At 39.0% G+C, this 27,104-nt stretch overlaps 4 protein-coding genes across 4 annotated transcripts; 2 read left to right on the forward strand and 2 right to left on the reverse strand.

The window, feature by feature from the left end:
• Positions 1–622: 622 nt before the first annotated feature.
• Positions 623–7,715, reverse strand: LOC146553287 (uridylate-specific endoribonuclease C-like). Its single transcript, XM_085255081.1, has 7 exons — positions 7,603–7,715; positions 5,728–5,827; positions 3,876–3,987; positions 3,658–3,779; positions 2,419–2,531; positions 1,179–1,332; positions 623–1,083 (listed from the first exon to the last, which is right to left on the reverse strand). Exons 1-7 carry the CDS (start codon positions 7,611–7,613, stop codon positions 823–825), a joined length of 873 nt encoding a protein of 290 aa, XP_085111207.1. The 5' UTR covers positions 7,614–7,715; the 3' UTR covers positions 623–822.
• A 1,203-nt stretch (positions 7,716–8,918) lies between these two features.
• On the forward strand, positions 8,919–12,555 carry pak1ip1 (PAK1 interacting protein 1). The gene is made up of 10 exons (XM_085253849.1): positions 8,919–9,226; positions 9,513–9,675; positions 9,942–10,062; positions 10,160–10,234; positions 10,329–10,381; positions 10,467–10,612; positions 10,823–10,920; positions 11,041–11,140; positions 11,615–11,747; positions 11,948–12,555. The coding sequence occupies exons 1-10, from the start codon at positions 9,149–9,151 to the stop codon at positions 12,058–12,060; spliced, it is 1,080 nt and encodes a 359-aa protein (XP_085109975.1). The 5' UTR covers positions 8,919–9,148; the 3' UTR covers positions 12,061–12,555.
• Positions 12,556–12,644: 89 nt separating this feature from the next.
• LOC146553289 (transmembrane protein 14C-like) lies at positions 12,645–15,185 on the forward strand. The gene is made up of 4 exons (XM_085254892.1): positions 12,645–12,924; positions 14,518–14,619; positions 14,702–14,789; positions 14,904–15,185. Exons 1-4 carry the CDS (start codon positions 12,843–12,845, stop codon positions 14,962–14,964), a joined length of 333 nt encoding a protein of 110 aa, XP_085111018.1. The 5' UTR covers positions 12,645–12,842; the 3' UTR covers positions 14,965–15,185.
• Positions 14,961–26,379, reverse strand: LOC146553290 (serine/threonine-protein kinase MAK-like). The gene is made up of 17 exons (XM_085254891.1): positions 26,299–26,379; positions 24,269–24,332; positions 23,942–24,189; positions 22,748–22,802; positions 22,312–22,433; positions 21,602–21,684; positions 21,241–21,373; positions 20,824–20,995; positions 20,338–20,505; positions 18,591–18,941; positions 18,236–18,390; positions 18,037–18,158; positions 17,514–17,624; positions 17,077–17,151; positions 16,871–16,984; positions 15,646–15,738; positions 14,961–15,559 (listed from the first exon to the last, which is right to left on the reverse strand). The coding sequence occupies exons 3-17, from the start codon at positions 24,103–24,105 to the stop codon at positions 15,408–15,410; spliced, it is 2,070 nt and encodes a 689-aa protein (XP_085111017.1). The 5' UTR covers positions 24,106–24,189; positions 24,269–24,332; positions 26,299–26,379; the 3' UTR covers positions 14,961–15,407.
• Positions 26,380–27,104: the final 725 nt, after the last annotated feature.

Raw genomic sequence — 27,104 nt, forward strand, 5'->3', positions numbered from 1 at the left:
AAATATTTCAAGTGACATACTGTCAGAAACTGTCAGATCTAAATCTGTCACACAATTCAAAGACGGTTCAGAGATTTTTACAGATGCTTTTATTTGGTTCATAGTACACATCTTTCTCTTTGCAGTGAAACTTTGAAATAGTCTGTTTATCTACTGCTCAATATTTATTTTATTTTTTCCCCAGGACAGTAGATCATTCTTTTTTTACGTTTTATTTATTTCCCAAAAGCCACTTCTCAAACTGTTTTGATCTTTCTACACTGCCAAATAACAATCTTCTGTATTTAGTTTCAGTCTCTTTTAAAGACTTACTGTTTTTGGGCTAAAACATTCTTATATACATAAAGACAGCCTTTAAAAAAGACTTTAAAAAAGACTACTTATTCAAAGATGTGGCTTGGTTTTTATACTTCTCAGGCTCAAATAACGGCAAGTAGCTGTGAAAATGGTCAAATCCACGTTTATCACACATGTTTGTATGTATTCATACTTTGTTTTTTGTTTTTAAATTTCTTAAAATGGAGATCTAGTTTCTGAAAAATTACCACTTTCATTTACACGCTGTACTAAGACTTAAAATATTAGGGCTATTTTTTCCTAACACAGAATACAAATACAAACATTTTGTTAACAAAACACTTTTTATTTTGTCTGTAACAGTTCATATGACAAAAATGTGTTCAATAACCGGTATATACTTCTCATGTTTAGTGCAAAGAGAACTTGATCCAGGTTTATGTTAGGGTTATACTGGGTTATACTGCACTGAAATAAGGTTTCGATTTAAACAAAAACATTTGCAAACTCTCGGCTGGTGTAAAGTTACAGATCCCTGTTGTTGCTGCTGAGCAGTTTGGGATAGGACGTGCCGATGGATTGCCCGTGCCGACAGACGACCAGCTCCAGCACGTACTCGTCCACTTTCACCACCACAGACGTCATCTTCTCAGTCGACATGAGGAAGATGATGGTGAAGAGAGCGACCTCAAACTCTGGACTGACACCAATGAAGGAGCCACCGACGGGCTTCACCAAGCCTTTCCAACTGAACTGCAGGTTCAGGACGTGGTCGTCCTCATCAGGCTTTAAAAACAGTAAATGCAATTCAGCGACATGTGCGGCTATTTACTTTTCAATCAGTGCTTTTACAGTAACGAGCTGCTGTATCAGTTTCTTACTGTGTCTTTGTTATCTCTTGCTTTGTAGCCTTTATAGTCCACATGGTCGTGCTTTTCCTGAAGGTAGAACTGCACCCAGTTGTGAAGACCCATGATCTCCTTTCCATATTTGGCTTCTCCCACAAACACATGTTCAAATCCACAGGAATCCTCACTGTAATGAAAATAAAACCAACCAGCACACCCAGAGATACTTAAGTTCAGTCTCTCAGTGCTGTATGACCTCATTCATATCAAGACGCCTTATCTACAATGTTAACATTGGAAGGATAACAGCACAGATGGCAGCAGAGCCGGTGACTCACTTTTAACCCTCAAGTAACCAAGCCTCATTAACGACTAATTTATGAATGACTCCATTATATTTTATACAGGAAAACCTTTCTAATGGCTGTGTGTGATTATCATACCTATGCTGTTTTATTGTAATTAAAAAGATAAGTTAAAAAGCACAAACTGTAGGAAGAGACAAACTGTCACATCTTATAAAACAAATTTTCTTTGTTTCAGTGTAACTAGAAAAATAATACATTTTAAATATTAAACTAAACAAAGATTATAACCTCTGCACATTTGTACTCAACACTTCTCCTCCTAGTCACCTGTCATTGATCCAGGTGTTCAGAACTTTCAAAATTAAAAATTCAAGTAAAAAAATTAAAGAGTGAGTTATGTATTACAGTGTGTTAACATCATTTTAACACCCAAATGTAGATAATCTAGTGACTCTGATCAAGAAATTAGAATTAAGTTATCACACTCTGTTGTTCATCCTGTGGAACTGTGAAAATGAGATGAAAAAAAATAAAGATGACAATAATAACAAAGGCTATAATGTTACTGTATAATGTTAAATATCAGTCTTTTCATTGTGCTTGCTACATTGGGGCTAATTTCTGGAAGCATTTTTTATTTATGATTAAAAGTGTCACAAAAACAGATGTAAGTATTTGGCTGGAGTTACAAGGTTAACCTCAGGAAGATTTAAATACATGTAGTTTATTGTCAGCCTTTTCAGACAAAAGCAGCTGTTAATTAACACAGAAAAAAACAAAAAATAAACCCAAAACACATTCAGGGAACACTGTGTTTTATTTTTAGATTCTTCACTGATTCTTGAGTTGTGTTCTGCTCCAGACCTGGATCTCATTTAAGTTTGCCTTTAACCAATCATTCAAACCGGTCCCTTCCTTCTCTTTTAAACATTGCAGCAGCGCCCCCTGTTGTTACAGTTACTCACCCTCCGCTCCTGTCCCTGTGGTACAGGCGGAACCAGATGTCATACAGCTGTCTCTTGAACTGCCCAAGGTCTGATGGTGACTTCCCCTTCTTGACCAGATACTGGTGAGCACACTAAGAATAAAAACACAGTAACATACTTTGAAATTTCAGACATCCGAGTAAAAGATGTGACCTATCAATAGTATCGGAATAAACCATCGTTACATTAGAAAATTAATTCTTAGCCTTGGAAAAAAAAAAAAAGAGCAAAAAAAACCAAAAAACAGATCAATGCCTGGAATGAAAATTTGAGCCGGCATAGATCAAAAGATCAAAAGTGCCTGGAAAATAAAAAATACCCCCCCCCCCCCTCCCCCCAACGCAAACTTAAACACAACACTGAAGTTAAAGTAATGAGTCACAGGAAAATCTAATCTTACTATAATAAACTAATCTCTATTTGAACTCCTACACAATCTGGAGATGATAAACTAAACTTGACACACAGGTTCATCTTTGGCCCCAGAAGGTTCTTATCTATATCAGATATTCTAATGTCATTGTGTTGCCTGGCAACCACCGACCGACAGACTAAAATGACTCATCATTTATGTACCTATATAACATCTTATGAAATCATAGTATGGCATCATTTTTGTATCATTACACAGTATCTGTTTTTTTATATACTCAGTGTTACATTACATCATTTGGGACATTAATTTATGAAGTCAAATTTCCTGTATTTAGAGACTACATTTAAAGTTTACTCTTGGATACATAACTTTATAAATGGTATCAAAAAGTGGCATTTCAATCCATGTGAATTAGTTAAGCCTACAAAAAAAAAAAACAGTTCATGCATTCTTGTCAGCTGTATATTATTGACATGCACATAAGGCATGTAAACTACAATGAAAATTATAAATCTTTTTTTTAATAAATGTGTGTCAAGCGAACAAAATTTTGCAGTTATAGTTAACAATTGTACAGTTTTCATTATACACTTAAAGTGTACTAACAGTGTCTGGCTGATGAGTGCAGAAGTTCATTTATTTTTTAGATAATTGTTCGTTGATGTGGTCCCTTGACTGTAAATTCATTATTCTGTATATAAGTATAAAACGACTTCCATATTGGTCTGCTGTTTATTTGTTTTTAACATCTACCACACCTCTTTTTTACTTTTCTCTAACCAATCAGTAAACAACAGCTTAAATTATTTCTGAGCTCATGCCCTCCTATGAATCCGCTGTACCTTCATGACATCTGTCTCCACGATGGCATCGATAAAGAGCTTGTTCTCTTTGAGCTCTTCTGAGGTGACCGTCTCTGACACACCTGTAGACATCTCATAGTTGTCCAGCAAGCTGATGAAATCTGAATAAAAAGGTGTAACCTCATTAAACTGTTTAATCGCTGTTGTTCCAAATAAACATAATAAAGAAAACCTTTATAGGCCTGACTCATACTCACATTCATATGTCTTAATACTCTTCAGTTTGTCTTCATTCACATATGTGAAGAGTGGAGCTTTGGCCTGGTCTCTGGCAACATTACTGCCCTGAGCCACATAACCCGCCTTCCCCTAAATATAAAAACACAAACATTCAGTAACATGTTAAAACTGAACAAACAAATATGAGGATTCATAAATAATTGACATGTAAGCAGCTCATAAAAGCATCACCCAGTTTCAATGCTAAATACACTTAAGCAGCTGCTTGATGACGCCAACTTCACTAAACACACACACACAGCAACCTATAACTGAAAACACACACAATGGACAAAAACAAACAAATGGCCGACTGTACCCTCATACACACAATAATAACATGGACTGAACCACCACTCCACACCATTAGCACTTTATATAACCACTGTAGAAATTAGCCACACTGATCTAAACTGCACGACTGTAAATGCTGTATAGACAAGCATTCTGTACAATACAATAATTATAGTTCTACAACTGTTTACAACTGTATATAACTTGTATAGTTCACATTTCATATTTCTGTATAGTTTTCATATTTATATCCTGTTCATAGCTTGTACACTCACTACAGCCTGTACATACTTATAGTTATAGCATATTCATAACATACCTTCATACCTTGTACATTGTAACATACCCATAATAGACACATATTTTTCACCCTCATTCCTCTAATAGACCCATTTTTATATAATATATCTATATTATTGCTAAAGCACTTTCTGGATGGATGCAAGCTGCATTTTGTTGCCTTGTACTTGTGACATGTGCAATGACAATAAAGTTGAATTCTATTCTATTTTATTCAACCACTTGAAACACTGAAGGAAAAGAATTAAGATAAAATTTACCAGTGGGCTGTGAGGCAACAGTGCTAAACACCATGACTCATCCTTCATTTCTTGCTTTAGCTTTTTCTGGCACTACCCAGTACATATGGGCCTAAAGTGAAGGCACAAACTAGAACAACATCTCCCCACACCTGGCACTGTGTGACGGGGAAAATGTGCAACAAATCAGAAATGAGCCGGGCTTAACTTTTAACAGCACTCAGTGTGATGGTGCACTCAAACCAACCATTGCAAAGTTAATCTTACTAGTTATCTCCAAAAGTTTATTTCTGTTCATGTGGATGTAGCGTTTTCAGCGGGAGAAAGTGCTGAGACTGAAGAAGTCACTTGGATGAGTGACGAAACGTTTCTCCCACTGACAACCCAACTTTTGGAGATTCACTTACCTGGATGATTGAGCATGCATCAAGACGTCTTACTAGTTATTATGTTATGACTAAGTGTTATGTGTTGTGACTCCAGTAATCTGCACTGACAGCTAACTGATGGAATAGGAATCCTGTGTGGGCATGATGGTTTGACTGGACTTAACAATGACAGCATGTTCATCATTGTGTGAATTCTATCTGCTGTCTTTAGTGTTTTGTAGCATAATTTCATTGGGGATTATTAAAGTATTCTGATTGTGATTCTAATTATGATTTAGCTTTAAAATGTCTAAAATTAAATTAGCTTTGTCACAGAACTCCAAACATTCTGATTTATTTACTGCAAAGCGTTTCAATCTGTTCAGTTTCATTATAAAACAGATTAAAAAACAAAACTTTTTTGTCAAATAACATTCAGAAGTACTTGTCACTGAGCAACAACGCTCACAGAACGTCACCACTGTAAATGTTTGAATATACATTAAAACACCTACACTCCAGAACCCCCATCAGGCTTCCAGTCCACACAAAGGTTTGCATTTATTGCATGCATCAGTGACTGCCTGCTTTGCATTGCAGAAAAGCTGCGATGCCCTTTTAGCACTGACCTGGAGGGAAATCCTGTAATCGGTCCCAGGTCTCAGGCGGTTTTTATCCAGGTGCCAGAGCTGGTTGAGTACCTTGGTGAGGTCCTGATCGGCCTTTTGACTGTTAAATAAAAATTAATAAATTTAAAAAAAAAAAACACACAGGCAGACAAACATGGTGAATTATTAAGCAGGCCTAAAAACTGCCGTGTATGTGTGAATGGAAACATGGACATGGAAAAGGAAGAGACGCAGAGGGTTGACGTGACAGAGAGGACGCTCGGTACAGGTTGCGAGGCAGATGACCTGTTTTGCCGACCCCTTAAAGAAGAAGACAACGAAGAAGACAAAGAAAAGAAGAAGAAAGAAATGACTAACCGGGGTGTAATGTTCACATGTTTTTGCTATTTCTTCTGTCCTCAAGTAGAGTTTTACAGACAAACACACTAAAATAACTTCTCTCAGTATATACTTGCTCCCACTATTCAGATTAAAAGAGAAGTGACTTCTCACGCTGTCTATGCACTGAGAGGAACTGGAGTGAATGGGCAGTCTGTTTACTTTGTTGTTTTTCATAGCTACCATGCAGTTTGGGATAGTCCTCCTTTTTGTTTCAAACTACTGGTGATGAAATCTGCCGTGACAATTTTGTTTTCCCCACTCATGTGACTAATTCTTTCTGCGGAAAGCAGTTAACAGGAAGTTAACTGCTCTTCTTAGAATGAATTAGTAAGGTATACAAAACGAAAACGGCGTTTCCAAAACAAACATACATTACTCCTGTGCCTCAGTCGAAAGCAGCTTGTACATCTGTTTCAGGATGTGTGTCGTTTTTTCTTTTTTTTTTTAATTCTCAGTTACTTAGGTTTAAAACATAAGGCGCCTGTGATACAGTTAAGGACCTATTTATCTAAATCATAAAAACAGTTTCCCACATAGTAACAGCAGTGCTTAGCTGTGTAAATGACTCACATATCTATACAGCCATGCACAATGACTCTCCATTAAAACCCAGGTTGTCCGACACAGGTGATCTAAATAATGTTTTAATTAAGTGAAGACTGTTGACTTCAACACAAGCAGCAGCTGAAGGCTTTGTGTTGTCTCCTATCACATGTTATGCTGTAAGTCTTCTCCTTTGTTAGATAGCACAATGGCGCCAGATGAAAGCTAAAAAGCCAGCGGGGAAAACTTCAGCTTCAGCTCTAAATAATGATCCCACCTCCATCATTAAGTTACAGCTGCATGGATCAGTGAATGTGGGAGGGCTGTAATGTGAAACCTACAGATACCACTAAAACTATAACATCTCTGCCTTAGTTTTCTTCAATTACATCAATAAATGCTAAAACAATTGCACTGAGGCGGACTAACAACCACACCCTATGTCTGACACGTTACAATACGTTGAGCGAGAAGCAGATGACAGGATGGAGCACATACTGAGGCAGAAGGTCCTCTGTGTTTAGCCTGAGTACAGGAGGGAGCGACTACAGTTTTATTACAGCAGAGGAGGCTCTCCATGAAGTTCTCCATGTCCTGTTTGTTGTATAATTCAACCCACTAATCATTCCCAGACCCCGCTGCAGGCTCCTCTTACGCACATGACGTCCACGCAGCAGATGCACAGAGCGCAGTCTGCATTGAGGAACAGCTGTCAGGGAAACAAACCCGGACTTTATCGTGACAAAACTATCGAGGAGAACCATCAAAGCTGTGACGTTACACTGTAACTACATGTTTACATCAAACATGTCTTCGTTAGACGGAAACAAACGCGTTGAAACGGCCGAAAAGTGGCTGAAAACGACAACACGCAAATTTAAATTTCTCTGAAAGTTGAGAAGACGCCAAGTCATCCTTCTGCGCGTGCGTTTTTTTAAATCCCAAACTCACCTTCTCGACATGATTTTGTTGAGAGGAAAAACTCACTGAGACTTTTCTTATGCTCTCTGAAACAAACTACCGGAATCCGCAGACGGTTAACTCAGCCGTCAATCATGACGTCACCAAGGGAGCCAGCCAATTACAAGACAGGAGAGTAAACGCTGCTCTCCACCCCCTCCCCTCGCTCGTCAGACGTGGGATAAATTACAGTAATTTTGTTCTCTATCCCCATAAACTCAACTCAAACTTTTCATTGTCAAAGTAAACTCGTTATGGATGTCAATCCAGCAGTTCCGTGTGAGAAAAGGTGTAATCCTCTGAAACAGGAAAAATAAGTAACATGTGATAAAGGTGGAGGTTTTAGGGTCATAACAATACTTTTTAGCCTCACTTGGAATTCACACGCACTTGCAATCCCTTTTAAAGGTAAATGTTTTCACAATCAAATGCATTCAATTAATTATTATAATCATCAACTACTATTATCAGTAAGTGTGAGCTCAGATATCAAGGTAGAAGTTTGGGGAGTTTTATGATCATTTCGGCTTAATTAGGAGGCAAAGGCATTTGGGCAGCTTGCAGTAACTAAGTCGACCGAGAACCCCTCTGTATACCAAAATATTCTAGAGTCATATGTGAGGCATAACTGCCTGACAACTAAAACCTGGGTGAAATCGTGTCAATGAACAGTGAACAGCACGAGCAGCCGCAAATCTACAAAAGAATGGCAGAAAAAGAAAAGAATGAAATGAAAAGACCCAGCCAAAGTCCAGATCTCATCCTGATTAAAATGGTGCTGTGCACAAATAAATGCTGGCAAACCTCAATGAACTGAAGCAACACTGTAAAGAGAAGTGGGGCAAAATCCTGCCACGATAATGTGAGAAACTGGTAAAGTCCTACAGAAAACACAAGTACTTCAACTTATTGGTATTAAAGGTGGTTCAACAGGCTCCTTCTGTATTTTGTCTTAGTTTGTATTAAATAAATAGCAACACTGTGTAATGTTTTATATGTTGCTGTTCAGCTGAGCTTGTACTGGTAGCAAGGAACAAATGATTTTTTTTTATTATGTCCTGATACATAAAACCTTATTTCTTTTGTTTTCTTTTTTTTACCATGACTCAAAATTACAAAATTATAGAAAATCAGGCAAAGATTAGTCTTAGTTTCTCCTGTGGTCCCTTGGAATAATTAAATTTCCCACCAGTCTTTTAGAGTCTGAAAATCAATGTAAAAAAAACATAACTGAACGATGACGACTTTTATTTTGAAAAAGTCTTAACGACAAATGGTAAAAAAGTGCGTCTGCGCATGCGCAGTAACTCCACATGTTATTTTGGGACTGAACGTGTGTTTAGCTAAAAAGAGTTACCTTTTTCGCGTGCGAGCATTCGCACCACGCTTTTTACTGTCCTTGCCTTTCTCTTGTTGGTGTTCTATTACTGTTTTAGCAGCTGTTACAAAAACTGCTCGAGGAAATCTGCTCAGAAAATCGGCAAATTTTAAGGAAAGCTAATTAGCCGGCTAGCTGAGCTCACTGTAGTGCAGCAGCATGGCAGCTGTGTTGGAGCTGGTCGCTGGCAGTTATGAACAGATCACCTTCGGTTATCAAGTAAAAACTGACGAAAAGGTAAGCTGGAGTCTCACAAAGCAACGACCTGTGTGTCACATAAAGGGTGTGAAGTTGTAATAATAACAAGCTCAAGTGTTTGTTGGTTGGATGATGAACATGATTTGTATGCAATGCAGTATTTATTTGATTATGAAGCACATTCATTGCCCAGTATATGAAAGGAGTGTAATGTAAGAAGTTTCGTGACTCATGACTCTTTTTCTCTAACAGTCTGCGGATTAATTTATATGCAAATAAATTGTTTTGTTATAAAAAGTTTTCTTTAAAAATAATTGTCATGCAGGAGTGGACAGCCAAAGCAGAATTCACACATCACGCTCACACAGCTTCAGTATCCGCAGTGGCTGCCAGTGAGAGGTTTGTCGTGACGGGGAGCAAAGATGAGACCATCCAAGTGTACAACATGAAGAAAAGGATCGAGCACGGTGCTTTGCTGCATCATGACGGTGAGTTTGTAAATTGTAATTAGTCTGTTTGATTTCTTCAGTTAAACATCAAAAACACCTAATATAGAAGTGACCTGTTGAATAATTCAAAGTGCGCTGACTTGATATTTTGTTTAAACTCAGTTTATTTCAAATTATTTTCTCAGCAATTTGAATTAACCTGAGGTTTAGATTGTTTTTGGTTTTTTTTGGTGGTGGAAACTCAAAGCAGTAACGTAAACGTCTGCCTGGTTTCTGCTTGTGGTGCTGACTGACTTCCTGCACAGGTACCATCACTTGCCTCGAGTTTTACGGGACGTCTCACTTACTGAGTGGAGGAGAGGACGGACTCCTGTGTGTGTGGAGCACGAAGAAGTGGGAGTGTCTGAAATCCATCAAAGCTCACAAGTAAGCGCACAGAAAGACGGCACAGACACACAGAGAGGGTTGTTTCTTTATGTTTGGTAGCGTCGTCAGTGTTGCTTTGTGCTGTGATGTCTTTCAGAGGTCATGTGACATCGCTGTCCATCCATCCGTCTGGGAAGCTTGCGCTCTCAGTTGGGACCGATAAGACACTGAGGTAAATTTCACAGCTCTCTTTAATGGTAGATGATTCAGATGATCCGTTTGCACTGATAAACAATGTTGGCCGTTGTGTCTTTGTATCCATGCAGAACCTGGAATCTCATTAATGGAAGATCAGCGTTCATCAAAAACATAAAACAGAGTAAGCTCCCCTTTAACCTTTTGGGCGGTGAGGAAATTGTTGACGCATTTATGATTCAAACCTGTGTTCTTTGCACACCTGACAGATGCACACATTGTTAGGTGGTCACCAGACGGGGACAGATACGTGGTTGTGATGAACGACAAAGTGAACATTTACGAGCTGGAGACAGCCACTGTGACGGGAACGGTCGCAAACCCCAAAAGGATCGCTTCTGTCAATTTTTTAAACGTGAGCTCGCTGACCATGACATATTATCCAAAAGCCAGATTTTGACTACAGTTCTGACACAAAGTAAATGCCACATTTTCAGAGGTAGAATCACACAGACACAACATTAAGTGTTGTTGTCAATTTTCAAGAAGTGGATCCCCTCAAGATGAGGCATTTTCATATGAAGGATAAGCATATCTATAAAAACAACCACCGCTTATCTTTCAGAACTCCATCCTGGCCGTTGCAGGAGACGATGAAACTGTGAGGTTGTGTGATGTGGAGAAAGCAAAATGGGTGTGTGATTTCAAGGCTCACGAAACCAGGTGAATTCATTTATTCATTGTTTTCCCACCAATCATGCGTAGATCATACTGTCAATATTCTGATACGCGTGGTGATGGGGGAAGAAGTCAGCTTATCTTTGTGTCCGTTTGTGATGTCAGAGTGAAGACGGTCGACAGTGTGAACGTGGATGATTACTCTGTGGTGGTGACTGCTTCAAATGATGGTTTCATCAAAATGTGGAAAATTCATCTTAAAGAGGTACGCTGCGTCCTGATATTAGCTTTCTGGAGAACATGCATTCTTTGTTAATGTGGAAATGGACTTGTTGTAGACTACAAGCCACTGAGACCCACACACACATTCATACGTCACCTTTATTCTGGGCTTTTGTGCACTTTTTGCCTGTTATACTGACAAATTTGGGGTTAAGTATTGAGTTAAGTATTAAGTATGCACAAGGACACTAAGAAGCTGGGTCCTCCGGGTTTCTCTCCTGGAGCATTTTTTTTAGTCGACTAAAAGAGATCATAGATGCTGATTTTTCTTTTTTTAATTTATTAATTTATGTATTTATTTTTGCATTAACTTTGCTGACAATATTAGTAATACAATAAGATAAAATATCTTGATGGGTTCCTTTTAACAAGAACAAACTCAAACTTAAGTTTGTTTAAAATAAATATGGTATATTTATGATTATCCCGGTGAGCTAATACTTCTGCTGACCATCAGGAGCTGGAACCTCCCACACTCCTTGGGGAAGTGAACACATCAGCCAGACTGACATGCCTTGCTGTGAGGAGAACTTCACCGATGCAGCAGGAGATCACTGAGGAAGAAGCACCCCAAGCAACAACATCTGAAGGTGAGGTTGTGGAAACACTTCAGCTGCTTCATGATGATGATCGGTGAGGGGACACTCAGCTCGCCTGAATGTGCGACCCGCTCATCGGATCATTGAGTCATTACCTCACATTCTGATCTGTTCTTCTCTACTTCATATCACTTCCTACGGGCAAGGGAATGTAAACCTGAGCTAACACCCTGCTCTGTGTTTATCCGTAGAACTACTTCCCGAACTTCTAAGGACAAAGAGAGTCCGAATTGCCACAGAAGAAGTCGTCCTGGAAGACGAGAGCAAGCCCAAGAAGAAGAAGAAAAAGAACAGTGGAAAATAGAATAAAATGTTTTATTACCCATACACATGTGGATTTTTGTTCTGACGACCTGCAGTGTTCTACATCAAATGTGAACTTATCGCTGATGAAAGAAAAGCAGAACAAGATGGATGATATAATATTTCATAACATTCAAAAGACTGGCAGTTCTTGTAGAATCAAACTGAAAGTTACACGTCAAACAAAAGGAAAGTGGACTATAATAAGACCCATGTTCGTGAGTTTCCCCAGGCTGCACACAGACAACTACTCTATATAAAAGTAGACATCATAGCACAAACACTGTGGCAAATGCAAAAAAGTGCCTGGAGTCTGAAGCTACCAATGATGTAATGTAACAAAGATTTATTATTTTTCATCACAGCTCAGAACCCTTCTTAAAACAGCTTAGGCTGGACGTCTGCCAGCATCTTGGTATGTTGTACACATTTTGTTATAGGTGAGATAAAGCACAACTGCTGAGTGTATTTTTTTTAAATAAAAACATTTTCTGTCCTCGTGAGTCATCTCTTTTCCTCCTGTAGGGGAGTCAGGAATTTAGACGTTCTTTTAATTTGAAAGCGCATGCAAAAGCCACCGGAAGTGAAAGACTTAACTCTCCATTCGGGAAGTTTCTAAGTGACAATCAGTGGAAACGACTGTTTCAAACTTTTAGTGTCTTTTAATCGGCTGTGTTTGGCTTCACTTTACAGTTAGGAGTTAAAGTAACCAGTTAAAACGACCTGTGGTCACCGTGTTAATTAAACTCGCTGTAGGTTTATCGCAGTAGAAGCTGCTGCTTTATGCTCATGGCTGTCGACTGGATTGGGTTCAGCTATGCTGCTCTGGTGTCGGCAGGAGGGGTCGTAGGTTATGTGAAAGCAGGTAGGCGAAAGCCTTTTAGAATAGACACATTTACATGACATGAACCCTGTTAAAGCGGACTTTAGACACAGATAACCACCTTTGCCCTGCCACTTTATTAAGTACATCAAACGTCATTTTACACAAGAGGCATGCCGCCAATGTATCCACACATATATTTTTGTCCAGCTGACTAAACGCTTCCTGTCTGACCATCTCCAGGCTGATTAATCACATTTTTTAAAAGAGAAAAACTGCCGGATTTTTAGCTCCTTACTATTATTAGTTTGCTCACAAACAAATATTTCTGTGGTGAAGTCAAAGGCATTTCAAACTTTTTCTATGGAGACGTTTTCAAATACCTAAATCTACTTAAGATAGGTCAATTAATTTTTTTTAAACCAACCATTTGCTCCTATGTCCTCAGGAATACAGAATGGCAAAGGTGTGGCTGAGGGTCAACATAAAATCCTGAGAGCTTGAATTTCCTTGAAAAAAAACATCAGCACAGCCTACAGTATCATATCTGAAGGAAATTTAATATTTTTGGTCACAGGCAGCATCCAAACACTCAGAGTGTATATTCCAGTACTTGGAAAACTGATTTTGTGAGAGAACTTAAATTTCACAAGTTTGTCACATATTGGCAAAATAAAATAGGAATGAACTATGACTCCAGGGCTACAAAGTAATCAAGTGTGAAAAATGATGAAAAATCATATTAAATTTGGTAAATCAACACATGTATTTAACCTCTAGTGGAGCTGTTACCTTGTAGAGTTACTAAGGTTACAAGGTGTGAGTTGGGTTTCAGTCGCCTCAAGATTGGGTGTTGTCGTCACCCTGCTGGGTGGGTGGGCGACCTGGGTTTTCAAATTGATAACATAGATGCATCTATTAGGAGTCTGAGGGGTAGAACTGGCAGCCACCAATATTTTTAGGCTTTGCATGCATTTTTGTTTTTATATCAACCTACTTGTATCTTGGATATGCATTTTTATTTAATAGCATATTTATTATTATAGTGGCTCCATAGCATAGTGGTTTACATATCTGTCCAACAAGTAACAGATCCCAGGTTCAGTGCTGTGAGGAGAGACAAACCCCTTTGAAGTTTGTCAGGAAGGGTGTGGTAGGGAACAAAATTTCCCAAATCAAACATGTGGAATTAGTCACTGTGAACAAGGGAAGAACCGAAATTAGCTTTTTATTATTGTTTGTACCTGCCAAGGGACAACAAATGAAAATATACTAGAGGCTAAATCAGCACAAGGTGTCTTTTTTCACGCAAGCTCAGTGTGTTTGTGGTTAATCCCTGATAAATAAATGTCTTTCAAATGTAAGCTTTGCAGATAAAATCTAGAAACTCATCGTAACACAAGCATTCAGTCTCTAAAGTAGATTTTAAAATAAAACTTTGATGGAAAAACAAAATCACCATTAAAGCCTTCATGAAGAGCGCAGTTGCTGAATTATGGCTAGCTGTGCATTTGTAGTGCAGCTCCGAGTGCACACTTAGCTGCTTTACCTTTACAAGGCATTCTGGTAAATGTAGGTCAGTGTTCAACATTAAGGGGGGTGTTTCGATGACAGCTAACAACGTCTCCTCCACAGGCAGTGTCACCTCTCTGGTCGCAGGGCTGCTGTTTGGCGTGCTGGCTGCGGTCGGCGCTTATCTGACATCTAAAAACCCCAGGAATGTGTGGCTTTCAGCCGGTGAGTGAGTTCAGGTGTTTAAACAGCTTAAACGAGTTCAGTTTCCCGAACTTAGCAAATCTTTGCTCTTCCTTGAATGCAGGCACTGCAGGAACTCTCTGTGTGGTGATGGGACTGAGATTTCTCGGCTCCTGGAAGTTCATGCCAGCTGGTTTGATGACTTTATTGAGGTAAAAGCACAGTTTCTGTCAAACTGTACCTGCTCACTGATAATATATTTTAATATTCTGCATCATGTAGGCTGTTTTCAGACATTCAGTGATATACATTTGTTATGTTTTCAGTTTGCTGGTATTGATGAAGACCTTCGCCAGAATGGGAAAGACACAATCACACAAATCTTGAGCCAAAATAAGCGTTTTTAGTGAGTCTGTGAATACATAAAAGATCAAACTTACAGCATTCCTCACCATTTATTTTCTTACTGCAGTCATACTTTTGTTAAAAATGTGATCATATAGAAAGGGCTTCCTGGAGCCTGTCCTGCCTCAGATCACACAGTTGTGTTATCAATTATTTTTTCTTTATTGTATGAAAAACATTTTTAAATAAAGTTTTTGGCTGTGCTTAAATGTAATTTTTCGACCCATACAAAAAAAATACCATGATACTAATATTCACTCACTTAAATAATTACTTTATTAAACTTCCTGTTATTTAACATAACGAAGATAAAAGTGTCGACTGACTCATACAACACTGAATGATATTTTATAGCAGCGGCAGACACACTTCCTACTCTGGGAACCTTTCACAGGACTCCGCTGGAAAGCCGAGAGACTGCTGCGCTACCGGCGGCCGCTGTATTTGGCGGTCCAGTCTACTCGTCCGGTCACTGGCTGAGAGTTTGAGCTCCTGGAGAGGCTGGTCTTCGCTGGAGTGCTGGTGATGAATCCAAAGACCTGAGAATTCAGTTTCCTGCTTTTCCATCCTTCATACTCTGAAATCAACACAAAAAACACAAGATAATGTCAAATAGCTTACACCGTTTTTTATTCACAGTGTGTGCCGCTCTTTTTGTCTTACCTTCATTTGAGGGTGCCAGCTTGTTTAAGGTTTTGCTTTTCAATGGTTTGGTTTGCAGCTCCACTCTCAGATCAGCAGCAGACGACAGATTGACTGAAAGATTCGAAAAAAAGCTGAGTTTAGAGGACGGATACGCCGCCTTTTCCACTGATGCGTCAGTGCCTTATAATAAAATTCCAAATTTCTTCACGTTTAGGAAGATAACCTCTGGTTGAGAAACAATTTACACAACAGGCATGACTGTATTGCATATTATTGTGCAAAAGTCTTGAGCCACCCTTCATTCCTTTATATTTGGCTCGGAAAATATGAACTAAGTGCAACGATTTAATGGAACGTGCAGATGTAAAGGCAACAGCAATTACAGCAAAAACAAAAACTGGTTAGTGAAAAATTAGATTTTATGCATGTCAAACTGTGTTATCATTTTTTGTAGACTCAACTAAAGAAGTGTGTTTTTGCAACAGGCCGCTAGCAACAAAGCACCTGAAAATGCTCAGCTGTCTGTTATGTGTAGATGCAACATTGGTTCAAGCAGCCAGTGACCAAAGCAAAACTATGAGAGACCTTCATGCCTGGAGAAGTATTGCTCAAGACCACTTTAAAAATTACAAGAAAGTCTGGCTCCTTGGTAGCAATGTATAAAGAAAAGAGTGGTGACTCAACACTTGCACAGTACTGTACATGCCTGTGAGCCGGATGCAATAAATTCCCCTTCACAGTTGAGTAAAAACACTTAAACTTGCAGTTGAATTAATCAAAACAAGTGTAATGACTACAAATGTTTTGACCAAGAATAACTGACGCTAACTGAAAATGAAAGTTCACATCCTTGGTTGTCAGCATTGCCTGCCCGCCCACCTGGCAGGCTGATGACAGTACCCCATCAGCCTTGTTTGGCCGAGGGGTAAAAACCGATTGTTGACCAAGAACAACTGATGTTAACTTTAAATGAAAACTAAAATTTAAAACTAAAAAAATATAACTCTGCTCATGGCTGTTTCTAAATCTAGGGGGTACTAAGCTAAAGTTTGGTTAAGGAGGGAATTAATGGCATTTTTAAAGGTGTTTGTGCCTCAGAACATGAAGGATCTGAAGAAAGAAGCCATGGAGTTAGAAAAGCTTCTCAACCATCGGGACATTTTTAGTACCGTGTGATTCGTGCCAGTAGATGCTCAACTAATAAAAACTGCAGAAACAGAGAAGAGTAATGAAAGGCTCTCACCAGCAGAGGCGTCTCCTATGGGTGCCAGTATAACCCTCTGTCGGGCTGCTCCTGTTTCGGTTTTTTGTAAAGGTGTCATGAACGTCTTGGTGTTGGAGCTGCTCACAAAGGAATCTGAAGAAGAAACCCCATCACAAGTTACAGTTAACCTCTTTAAGGCATTAGAAAAAATACAATTGAAGCCCTAACACACTTTTAAGCGATACCTTTCAAAAGATCAAGATCCTCTGAGGTCTTTTCTTTTAGAGGCGTCTTATCTGGTATTTTAGGAAGACCAACATCTAAAACCACGTGAGAGGAAACCAAAAGTAAGAGTAAGCAGAGGAGAAAGAGTCTTAACGCAAGCTGAAGAAGTCTTAGGTGGACGTATAATTAAGCTCATTGCTTAACAAATTTGCATCACATAAACTTTCACTTGACCTTTATTGACCTGGGAGCACCAGGTTGGGCTGGGTTGAGTTTGATCAAATCAGATTAGAAAATTTAGGCCTGCGATTGAAATCAAAGCATCCCCTAAAAGCATTAAACATTTGATTAAACTGTGAGTATATTCAACAGTACAGAGAAGGGCAGGCAGGGAAATGTGTGTCTTTCAACGGTGTAATGATAAAACTTCTAATATGCATCCATGAAGTTGTCTTGCCTCTCCTGAGAGGGATCTCCAGGCCGTGTCCTCTGGATAAACACGAGGACACTCCCAGCTTTCTGCTGGACACTTGGCCTCTTACTGAGGAGGTGCTTTTTGGATTTATGCCTGAAACAACAATGAAACAAACCCAGCTCAGGGTGAAATTTTGTACATTTGTACAGTCTGCACATTAAGAAACCAGACACCTTAACGTAATAGCAAGCTGCAATCAGGCCAAGCTAAGGTTTATTTTGTGACATATTTCCTGTGTCCTTTTATAAGTTTTGTTGTTTTCTTTCTAATATTGTAGGCTCCTTGTAGTACAATATAAAGTTCCTGTTGTCATGAATTGGTGATATATATATAAAACTGAACGGAATTGAATATATATTTTAACTTTATTGTTTAATGAAATTTAGGGCAGGTGGGATTTTTGTTTTTGGATTATGTTCACCTACCTTTGGTTCTTTTCATTGTGGCGTTTATGTGTAAACATGGTTAATTATTATTGCTATTATTATTACTATGTTTTCCTCACCAGGCATATATCTGGACTGGTGGAGGTAGTGCTGCTTGGCTGACATGGTGTTGGAGTCATCTCGGCTCAGTCCGTTGTTGCTTGGCAGTTTTGATCCTCTGTTGTTCTTTGACTCTGAAAATCTGCATTATAACGTTATTTTTTAACGTTTCCTGAAACTCTGATGACGACATTTCACCTGATGATGAGGGTCTCTCACCGACAGCTGTTCCTCAGAGAAGTGATGGTGGGTTTTTTGGAGATGGAAACGCCGGTGTCTTTATCGTCACTGTCGTCCCAACTGTCCACCGACCTGAAAGATGTTTGGCCCCACCGCCGTCGTGCAGGCCGGGCATGTCTATTCTCGGCTCCTCGCTGATTTAACGCGAGGCAAATGTTAAACGAGAAATGAGTATTAAATTATTATTTTTGTTATTCTTTATATTTAAATAAAGCTGTATCCAGTGTGGAAGCGTAAATAAAGAAGATAAAAGTTTAGCTCCCTCAAAAATCCAAGCCTTATACTAATCATCCTGCCATGATTGGGTTCACTGTTTAATGCTGCAAGCCTTCACCTCAGTGATGTTTACAGGCTGACAGTGCTCTGGTGGTCTTCTTTTCACCAGACTGAGAGGCTCCTGCTGCCCCTCTGTCAGTGTGCTGGGACACACTGGTTGAAGTGTGCTCTTCTCTATATCCTCCTGAGGAAGAGGAATCTGCTGGATAGGCTGATGGAGAGACTGGCTGCAGGTCTGAGGCTCAGCGTGGGTCGTGACAAGCTCGCAGGGGTCCAGATGAGGCTTACAGAGGGACAGAGGCTTCAGATCTGCAGCTGTCTCAGAAATCTTCTTCTGGGCCTGCTGTTCTGAGTGCTTTAGTGGGGCACCAAGTGTCTGTCCTACATAGAAGTATGGATACCTCAAAGCCTGGAAAACAGTCAATGGAAAAAAGTACAACATCAGAAATTGCTACTAAAAATTGTATTTTATAAAGATTTTTACTAACTGAACTGCTTTCTTTTGTAAATTGTTATGTTATTAAATATTCTGTTTTGTTACATCCCAATTTATTTTTCTCAAGTTACTTGTGGCATGGGTGTGGTCTCTGGCAGGCTGCAGAGGAAGGGTGACGCAGCGAGCTCCCAGGGCGGCGCAGGGGCGGGGTGAACAGGTGTGCTGGGATGTGAATGTGATTGTGACTCTTTATATGTTCACAGTGACAGTTGGAGAGCGGACGTGACAGCGGAGCGGGAGTGTCTGTGTCCCATTGTAAAACCACAGTAAAACCGAATGTCAAAATAAAGAAGTGCTATCACCACGTCCGTGTCTTGTACGTGTGTAAAGGGTCCAACTTCACACTACTCTATTCTACTCAAGCTGTTTTGTAACAAGTTGTGTTTCATTCTTTGACCCATATAACAGGATTACCTTATTTTTCTATCTATACATACACATCTACCTCTACATATAAGCACATATGTGACGGCCTTTTAAATATATATGAATTCCAAAACTAAAAAAAACTTATTTCCACACAATACTACATATAGGTTCACTGTGTGCTGCTTTTATTGCGCTGTAAAGCCTGTGATTCAGAACACTATAGTTATTAACTGTTTTATCTTACTATTATAGCTAATATTAGCTTCTTAACATTTCAAGGTGCTAAAGTAATTATCCAAAATGTGAAATTCATCCAGCTAAAAGCTGAAGTTTCAGGCCTGGTTTGGATATTGTGTAGACTGTTTTCTGAAAGAGCACCTAATTAATTCTTCATATTTTTAGCTTCGATTTCGGCGTCATGCATTGAGTTACGCTGGTGGATGTTCACTCCCTCAGCACATCCAAATGTCAAGTTAAGTATTACATTAACTCTCAAGATAAGCTGATTGATTCCCACTTGGATCATATTTCTAAAATTAGAAGCACTCAAGGTACTCAAAGGTGCTCGGGATAAAAGCATTTGGACGACTCGGGTGACTTTGCAGCTCAACATTAATGATTCGTCCTCACTTCTGTCTATTTGTTTGTTTTTCAGACAATCTATGCTGGAGTTTATCAGGATCAGAAGTGGGCTTATTATGCTTTCACTTATTTTACCATATATTTAAAAATGTTTTTTGGGGTGACAGCCAGATTTGCCTTAAAAAATACAAAGACACAGTGGATGATAAAACTATACTAACCACTCTAAGGTTTCCATTACTTCCAATCCCACAGCCGACAAAATCCAACACACACACAAAATAAATAATTTAACCTGAGAAACTGATGAACTTAAAAAGAGCTGGTAATTAGCAGAATAAGTTCCCTTTAAATGTACCTGAGAAGCACTCGGTCTTTTCTCAGGGTCCCACTGCAGCATGTCTTTCATCAGCGTGATCGCGTCATCACTGGCGTTGGGAATCAGGGACCTGAGGCTGGTGGGAGCGCACTTCGGGAAGCGGAAGTTCATTGAGGCTGCGAGGTTGAAGCCCTCAGGCCAGTCCAACTGACGGGGGGTATCATTGCAAAAGAGATGCTATTAAAGTTGGTCAGTTTTGGGATAGTCATGAATATTTATCACTAATGTGTCTGGTTCCAGTGAGTGCAGGAGGCAAGAAGCTCTACAATCCATAATCTACCAGACTTTATACTAGGGAGCGGCCAGGCTGAATACTGACTCTTTTAAAAACAACCACATCAGATGTTTGTGTTCTCAAATACACCTCCGTCGAGTGATGTGTAGAAAAATTCAGGTCTGTAGGGCATGTGTGAAAACAGCTGTATAGTAACAAAGTAATACAGATGTATTTTGATGGTTCCTCACCTTCTTCAGCGTTCCCAGCACCTGACAGATTTTTAAGATCTCGTCCACCTCGCTGTTTCCTGGGAACAAAGGTGTCAGGGTGTACAGCTCTGCCATGATGCAGCCCACTGCCCAGATGTCGATGGGAGAGCTGTAAGAGTTGGACCTGAGCAGAACCTCAGGGGCCCGGTACCTGAAATAACAGCCCAGGGGAATATATAAAGAGGGCTTTTTAAAAAAATATAAATATAAAATGTGACCCCCTCAAAGAGGATGCTTTGATTACGACCATTTTTATTTTTATATGATAGATCAGAGATGAAGAGTAGATAAGGAAGAGGGGAGCGAGAGTGGGGAGACAGGCAGCAATAATTACTTCAGACCCTTTGGAGTTACTTCATTTTTTTGTATATTCAAGAAAAAAAAAGAAACTCTCACCATCTTGTGGACACATAATCTGTGTAAGGTGGTTGCGAGCGGATTTCTCTTGCTAGGCCAAAATCTGCGATCTTCACGAGCTCCGGGCCCATGCACAGTATGTTCTCCGGCTTCAGATCACGATGGAAATACCCTAAAAAGCCAAGAAGCATTCAAATTAACCCCTGCTGATATTCATCTGTGTAGAGATTTGCATTACTTTCTATATTAGCTTCTACAACTATAACCACGACGTGACGTAACCCCCTAATGAAGCAGGTCACAGATTTTAAACAGAGCTCGCACAAAAAAAGGATACCTTAACCATACAGCGGGAAAATAATAATAATAATGTAAAGAAAAGACAGGAGAAGTCTCTTACCGTGCTTATGCACAAATGCTAAGCCAGATAATACCTGGAACAAAATGTTCCTTATCTCATTTTCTGAAAACATCTGATCTTCTCTGGCAGCAGCAAAGTGGGAAAGGACAAAAGAAAGAAGGGATAAAGAAGAAAGAACAACATGCAAGCTTTTATGACATTAACACCAACAAATAGTAAAAACTGAGCTTTTGTTTGTTTGTTTCTGCTGAATTAAGCTTTGTTACAAGTCACACCTCCTCTTCTCACAGAAGAAGCGAGTCATTTTTGCTTGGACAAAGTCCGGTGATGGCCTACCAACAGTCCAGCATGCATCTACTTACCAGGTTTAATATCATTTCCATAATTCTTATCTTATGTATTCCAAGCCACTACTCACAGCATTTTATTTCTTATTTATTTAGTTGTGCATGAGTTGTTAGGGAGTTATTTTTATTTTACCTTTATTAAAATACCTCTGTGAAGTCACATACGTCTGTGAATAAATGACAGTCCCTGTAATATCTGAAATGTCACGTTTTTGATGACTGACTCAGGGAACGGCTTGTTTCTGTAAAAACCGAGCCCGACACACGATGACTCAAATAAAACCCAAATAATTCTCACATTCACAGCGGTGATTAAAAACACACAGAAATAGCTAGGAGGCTAACGCATCACACATGCTGCGATTTTGCTTTCACAGAAATTCACAATTCTGATTTTCTTACCGTTCTTTCATGAGCTGATAGAGGTTTTCTTTCATATACTCAAAGACAAAGTAGAGGTAGTCATTTTCTCTGATGACTTCCTTCAGTTTCACCACATTGGCATGGTTCAGCTTCTTCAGTGACTATTTGGGAAACACATGTGGGAGCAACCTCAGCTGATTTTCAAAGAGGATCAGTGTGAATTAGACTGCAAAACTACTACAAGTGTAGTTCAAGCTGCTAAATAAGTTATCTAGCTCATAGGCTCAGGTAGCATTTATATAAAGCTAGCTCATTCATGTATGCCAAGTTATACTACAATTAAAAAGGTCATGAGAACAATTTAAAGGTGACATCTAACTCTTTTAGAGAAATAAAATGAACGCTCATTTACAACTTACCTCTACTGTGGATTTTGTAAATAGATTTTATTTAAGCACGTAAATTAGATTCTTACCTTCACTTCTCTTAGGTTTAAGCATTCGTCCCAGGAATAAAACTTCCTCTTCATCCTGTTGGAGTGGAATAAATCAGATTTCTATCTTAAATCAGCTTTGCTTGCTAGGAGAGCATGGAGAAATATTGATCTATCCGCATGATCAACTAATGCTAAGCCCAAATGAATCCAAATCTGTTAAGACTTTGAGACAAATTCTGGATAATTTTCTGTGTTTAAGGGGTGCCTGGCTCTCAGAAAACACCTGTATCTCAACCTCAAACACCTCCATATCAGTTTAATGGTAATTCTATGCTACAGTAAACAAGTCGATGCTCCCCTCTTATCTCTGTCTCACCGTGTCATAGAGAGCAGCAAAACACTCTCAATGACCCAAAACCTTACAGGTATTGCCTTAAAACCCGCTGATGGCACAGATATTTGGAAACTTTAACTGAAAGATCTTGGTGCTCCATCAGCAATCCACCCAGAAGACCAAGGTGATTAGGACAGATTTCAAGAAGAAAAGAGATGACCTGAAATCTGTGACCATAAAAGGCAAGGCTGTGGAAACAGTGCCTTGATTTTCCAGGTCTGCATACACACAGCAAAATACAACAATGCCTCCACTTTCAGAGAAGAAGAAGAACAACTACGGGAGGTCTACCAATTGGAAAGTCGGTGGCTCAATTCACCAGCAGTTCCAGTCTAAATGTTTAAGTATCCTTTATGCGTCCATTGAAATGTTTGCAAAGTGCTTTGAGTGCTCAGTTAGAGCAGAAAAGTGCTATATAAGTACCAGTCTATTCACTTAAAACATAACCACTTTGTTGTGGACCAGAGGGCTTTGCAGGGACTGTGGAGGACATGACTGGAGCACAGCTGGAGCTGCCTGCAGCTGAGGACATGTACTTGTCTAGATGTCTGAGCAGGATCTCGAAGACTTAAGGAGACCCAACTTACGCTGCTCAACACCTCTTTGAACTGTTTCCCTCTGGCAGAGGTTACAGGACTTTCCACTCACACACCACAAGGATGAAAAACAGCTTCTGCTAATGCTGACATCTACTACTGCTTGTATTAATTCTTGTATTCCCGTTTATTACACAACTCTATACACTTGTAGCAGCCACTTGGGCTTTAATCAGCTTAACCTTCTGAGACTAAACAACACAGTGAATCCCTGACACGTTTACTGGTGCTCCACGCACTCACCTCTTTATGGCCACCAGCTCACCAGTCTCATTGCTCTTGCCCAGGAGCACACTGCCATACGTGCCGTCCCCGAGCTGCTTGAGTGTGGTGTAGCGGTTAATCATCCACACAGAGCCCTGGCTCTCCTTCAGTGAGGAACCCTGACAATCCCAGACGCTGGTCATTTTGAGCCCATAAACAATCGTCCACAGGTCAACAACTGATAGGCTGATGTGTCCTGCTACTGTGAGGCTGCCCTAAAGCTTTCACTGCAGAAACACAGGCATGAAACATCCATTCATCCTTTATGTTCCTCTCTGCAGACGGGTGATGTAGGGTAAGGCTTACCTTAAGAGGAAGACTGGAAAAGCCCTGCCCACTCAACTCTGCCTCACCTATCCTCCAGCTAAGTCTTTCATGGTGGTAGAGGAAGGGCGAGAGGAAATGGATTAAAGTTTTCATGGGATTAAGAAAGTCTGACACAAAGCAGACTAACAGGGGAAGCCTGCTTCGAGTCTGAGGAGTGTGAAAGTGGGGCACATTTGGTGTAGAATCTTCAAGTAAACAGCCAAATCAAACACCAGTATAATTTAATCTTTTTCAAAAAACTGTTAGCACACAGGCTCATTATGTTTAATTTGGTAGGCTTCCTTAACTTTTTCAGCAAAATGAATTCATGATTTGTTGCTAAAAAACACACTGGAAGGCATCGTAGCCCAACAACAACAAATCATCTACCATGTGGAGCACACCTTCAACTCCAGAGCCCCGGGTTTCATTTGAAACCCAATTAACCTACATTCACAGTGGGTAGAAGCAGGATGTTGGTCATTATTTAACAAATTAAGGTCAGTGTGTTTTTTTAACTGACATAAGATGTGATTAAATGAGGGCCTGTAGTAATTATAGCCCCATGATTAAATACGGTATCATCCATCCATGGCTTCATGAACCTTGCTTTGTGCACTGGTGCATAGCCTTGTTGGAACGGGGAGGGGCCATCCTCGAATTTTTCCGACAGATTTGGGAGCATGAAATTGTCCAAAATGTGTTGGTACTCTGAAGTATTAGAAGTTGGGAACTCGGGGGCCAAGCCCAACTCCTGAAAAACAACCCATAATCCCCCTCCACCAAAGTCTGGTGGAGGGGGATTATGAGGTGTTTTGAGATGTTCAGAGATAGTCATTTGTTGAAGACTTAACTTGAGACAGAAAGGCCCACAAACAAACAGCAGCTGAAAGCCGCTGCAGTGCAGGCCCAGCAGAGCATTAAAGAGGAGGAAACCCAACATCTGGTGATGCCCATGACTTCAAGATGCAAAGGGTTTTCAACCAAGTATTAGAAATAAACATTTTATTTTCAGTTATTCAGTTAGTCCAATTACTTTTGAGTCCCTGAATTGAAGGGATTTTGTTAAAAGTGCTTTAGTTCCTCACATTTTTATGCAGTATTTTTGTTCAGCCCACTGACTTAAAGCTGACAGTCTGCACTTCAACTGCATCTGAGTTGTTTCATTTAAAATTCATTATGGTAATGGTACAAAACCAAAATTAGAACAATATACAGACCAAACTGTTTTTCTTTTGCTCCCCTTATAAATTGTAAATAAACTTATATTGCTTGCTATTTATTGCTCATATTTGGTTACGGTATTTTGTTTTATAATCATTTTACTGTTATCACAATTTTATATATGACTTTATTATTTAGTGAGTTGTCTAGGCGTGCCTTGAACCTTGAACTTTAAATCAGCTAATCAAGTATAGCGTTTTATTTTTATCGACCTGTTCTCAGAACTTTTTGATTACATCATGTATTTTCCACCAATGTCACAGTGTTGAATTTATAATTAAATGTTACATAACAGCATAATTCCAGTGGAAATTTAGCTTTGACTTTTCTCTGTGTTTGTGGTAAAAGACTGGGATTAAAACAGGACAAGAGTTTGTGCCTTAAAATAATACCTGTTAACTTTATAGCGTAATTATTCTCCTTCATTTAGCAACCTTTTCAAATACCTCTAAAAACTATTTTTGTACAGCTGCCTTTTTGATATGTTTTCCACGTGTATTCTCGAAGTTCATAAAAAAATACAGGAGAAAACAAACGATACTGAAGAAAATGTGAGCTCTGTTTCGAACTTTACACCACTTAAACCATTAATATTATCGTCTAAAAATCTTACCATTATATTTCAGATACTATTGGCACAGGTTTGTAACAGAGTTAGCTAGCTAGCTAGAAAGCATGTCTAGCTACAAATTTCAACTCTATCATAAAAAAATATATATCACATAATAAATAAAAAATAGACATTTTATTTATTAATTATTCTGCGTTGCATAACTTGAGTATCAGTAAGATTAAAGTGTAGCTACCTCAGGAGTCATTTCACTGCTGGAGATAACACAGAGATGCTAGCTTTCAGCAGCTAGCTGTCGCTTAGGCAACAAGACTTCCAAAATAAAAGTCAAGAGAACTCGGATATGGGCAGACCTATGATTAGGCTTGTATTAGAAGTATATCCAATATAATTAAATTAATGTGTAATAAAAACTTTTTTTTGTTAGTTCAGTTTTATTTTTCTTCACATTTTTCGTCACAATCTTATTTAAATTTCTACGATACTTTATTGTATATATGTATTTATGTATGTATGTATTTATTTATTATATATTTACTTTTTATTAAGATATCTAAATTTTATTTTACTGAGCAACAGGCTAGTCTACTTATACTTATTTTGTTATATACTTGTGTCTAATTGCAATAATTAAAGGAGTTTCCAGCTCTGAGATAAATTTAAAAAAAATCCATCTTACTTCACAAATGCTGTGATGTCATGTCAATATTTAAACAGAAAACCAAAAGGAACAAGATAATGCTGTTAACAATCGGCAAGATTTAAATCTGAATATTTTTGATTATTTATTGAGATTTGCAATAAATATTTTTGTTTTATTTTGTTTTTTTGAGTTTGACAAAACAACCTAATAACTTTTAGTTCACTCACATGACATCATCTTTATCAGCACATGGCACACACAAGTTTATATTTCCATTACCCAGATCCTTGCATAATCTGACCCCTCACATTTACATATGATCAATATTTCAATATTTAATAGTATTTAATATCAATATTTCACATGTAGTAAAACCAGAAAAAGAAGATCACACACAG

This window comes from Mchenga conophoros, linkage group LG18, assembly GCF_057382185.1.
Source record: "Mchenga conophoros isolate Kocher_MC1m ecotype Shallow Benthic linkage group LG18, M_conophoros_male_GT1.1, whole genome shotgun sequence".
NCBI classification, from domain to species: Eukaryota; Metazoa; Chordata; class Actinopteri; order Cichliformes; family Cichlidae; genus Mchenga; species Mchenga conophoros.

Excerpts from the sequence above, each read along its gene's own strand:
- LOC146553290 (XM_085254891.1), bottom strand. The coding sequence starts at position 24,105 with ATGACCAGCGTCTGGGATTGTCAGGGTTCCTCACTGAAGGAGAGCCAG. Across the intron at positions 18,942-20,337 it reads AAAGACCGAGTGCTTCTCAG|GCTTTGAGGTATCCATACTT; the intron begins GTACATTTAAAG and ends ACTGTTTTCCAG. Across the intron at positions 15,560-15,645 it reads GCTGGCACCCTCAAATGAAG|AGTATGAAGGATGGAAAAGC; the intron begins GTAAGACAAAAA and ends TGTTGATTTCAG.
- pak1ip1 (XM_085253849.1), top strand. The coding sequence starts at position 9,149 with ATGGCAGCTGTGTTGGAGCTGGTCGCTGGCAGTTATGAACAGATCACC. Across the intron at positions 9,676-9,941 it reads TGCTTTGCTGCATCATGACG|GTACCATCACTTGCCTCGAG; the intron begins GTGAGTTTGTAA and ends CTTCCTGCACAG. Across the intron at positions 10,613-10,822 it reads CTTCTGTCAATTTTTTAAAC|AACTCCATCCTGGCCGTTGC; the intron begins GTGAGCTCGCTG and ends CTTATCTTTCAG.
- LOC146553289 (XM_085254892.1), top strand. The coding sequence starts at position 12,843 with ATGCTCATGGCTGTCGACTGGATTGGGTTCAGCTATGCTGCTCTGGTG. Across the intron at positions 12,925-14,517 it reads CGTAGGTTATGTGAAAGCAG|GCAGTGTCACCTCTCTGGTC; the intron begins GTAGGCGAAAGC and ends TCTCCTCCACAG. Across the intron at positions 14,620-14,701 it reads GAATGTGTGGCTTTCAGCCG|GCACTGCAGGAACTCTCTGT; the intron begins GTGAGTGAGTTC and ends CCTTGAATGCAG.
- LOC146553287 (XM_085255081.1), bottom strand. Across the intron at positions 3,780-3,875 it reads GAGTATTAAGACATATGAAT|ATTTCATCAGCTTGCTGGAC; the intron begins GTGAGTATGAGT and ends CTTTTTATTCAG. Across the intron at positions 2,532-3,657 it reads TGGAGACAGATGTCATGAAG|TGTGCTCACCAGTATCTGGT; the intron begins GTACAGCGGATT and ends TTTTATTCTTAG.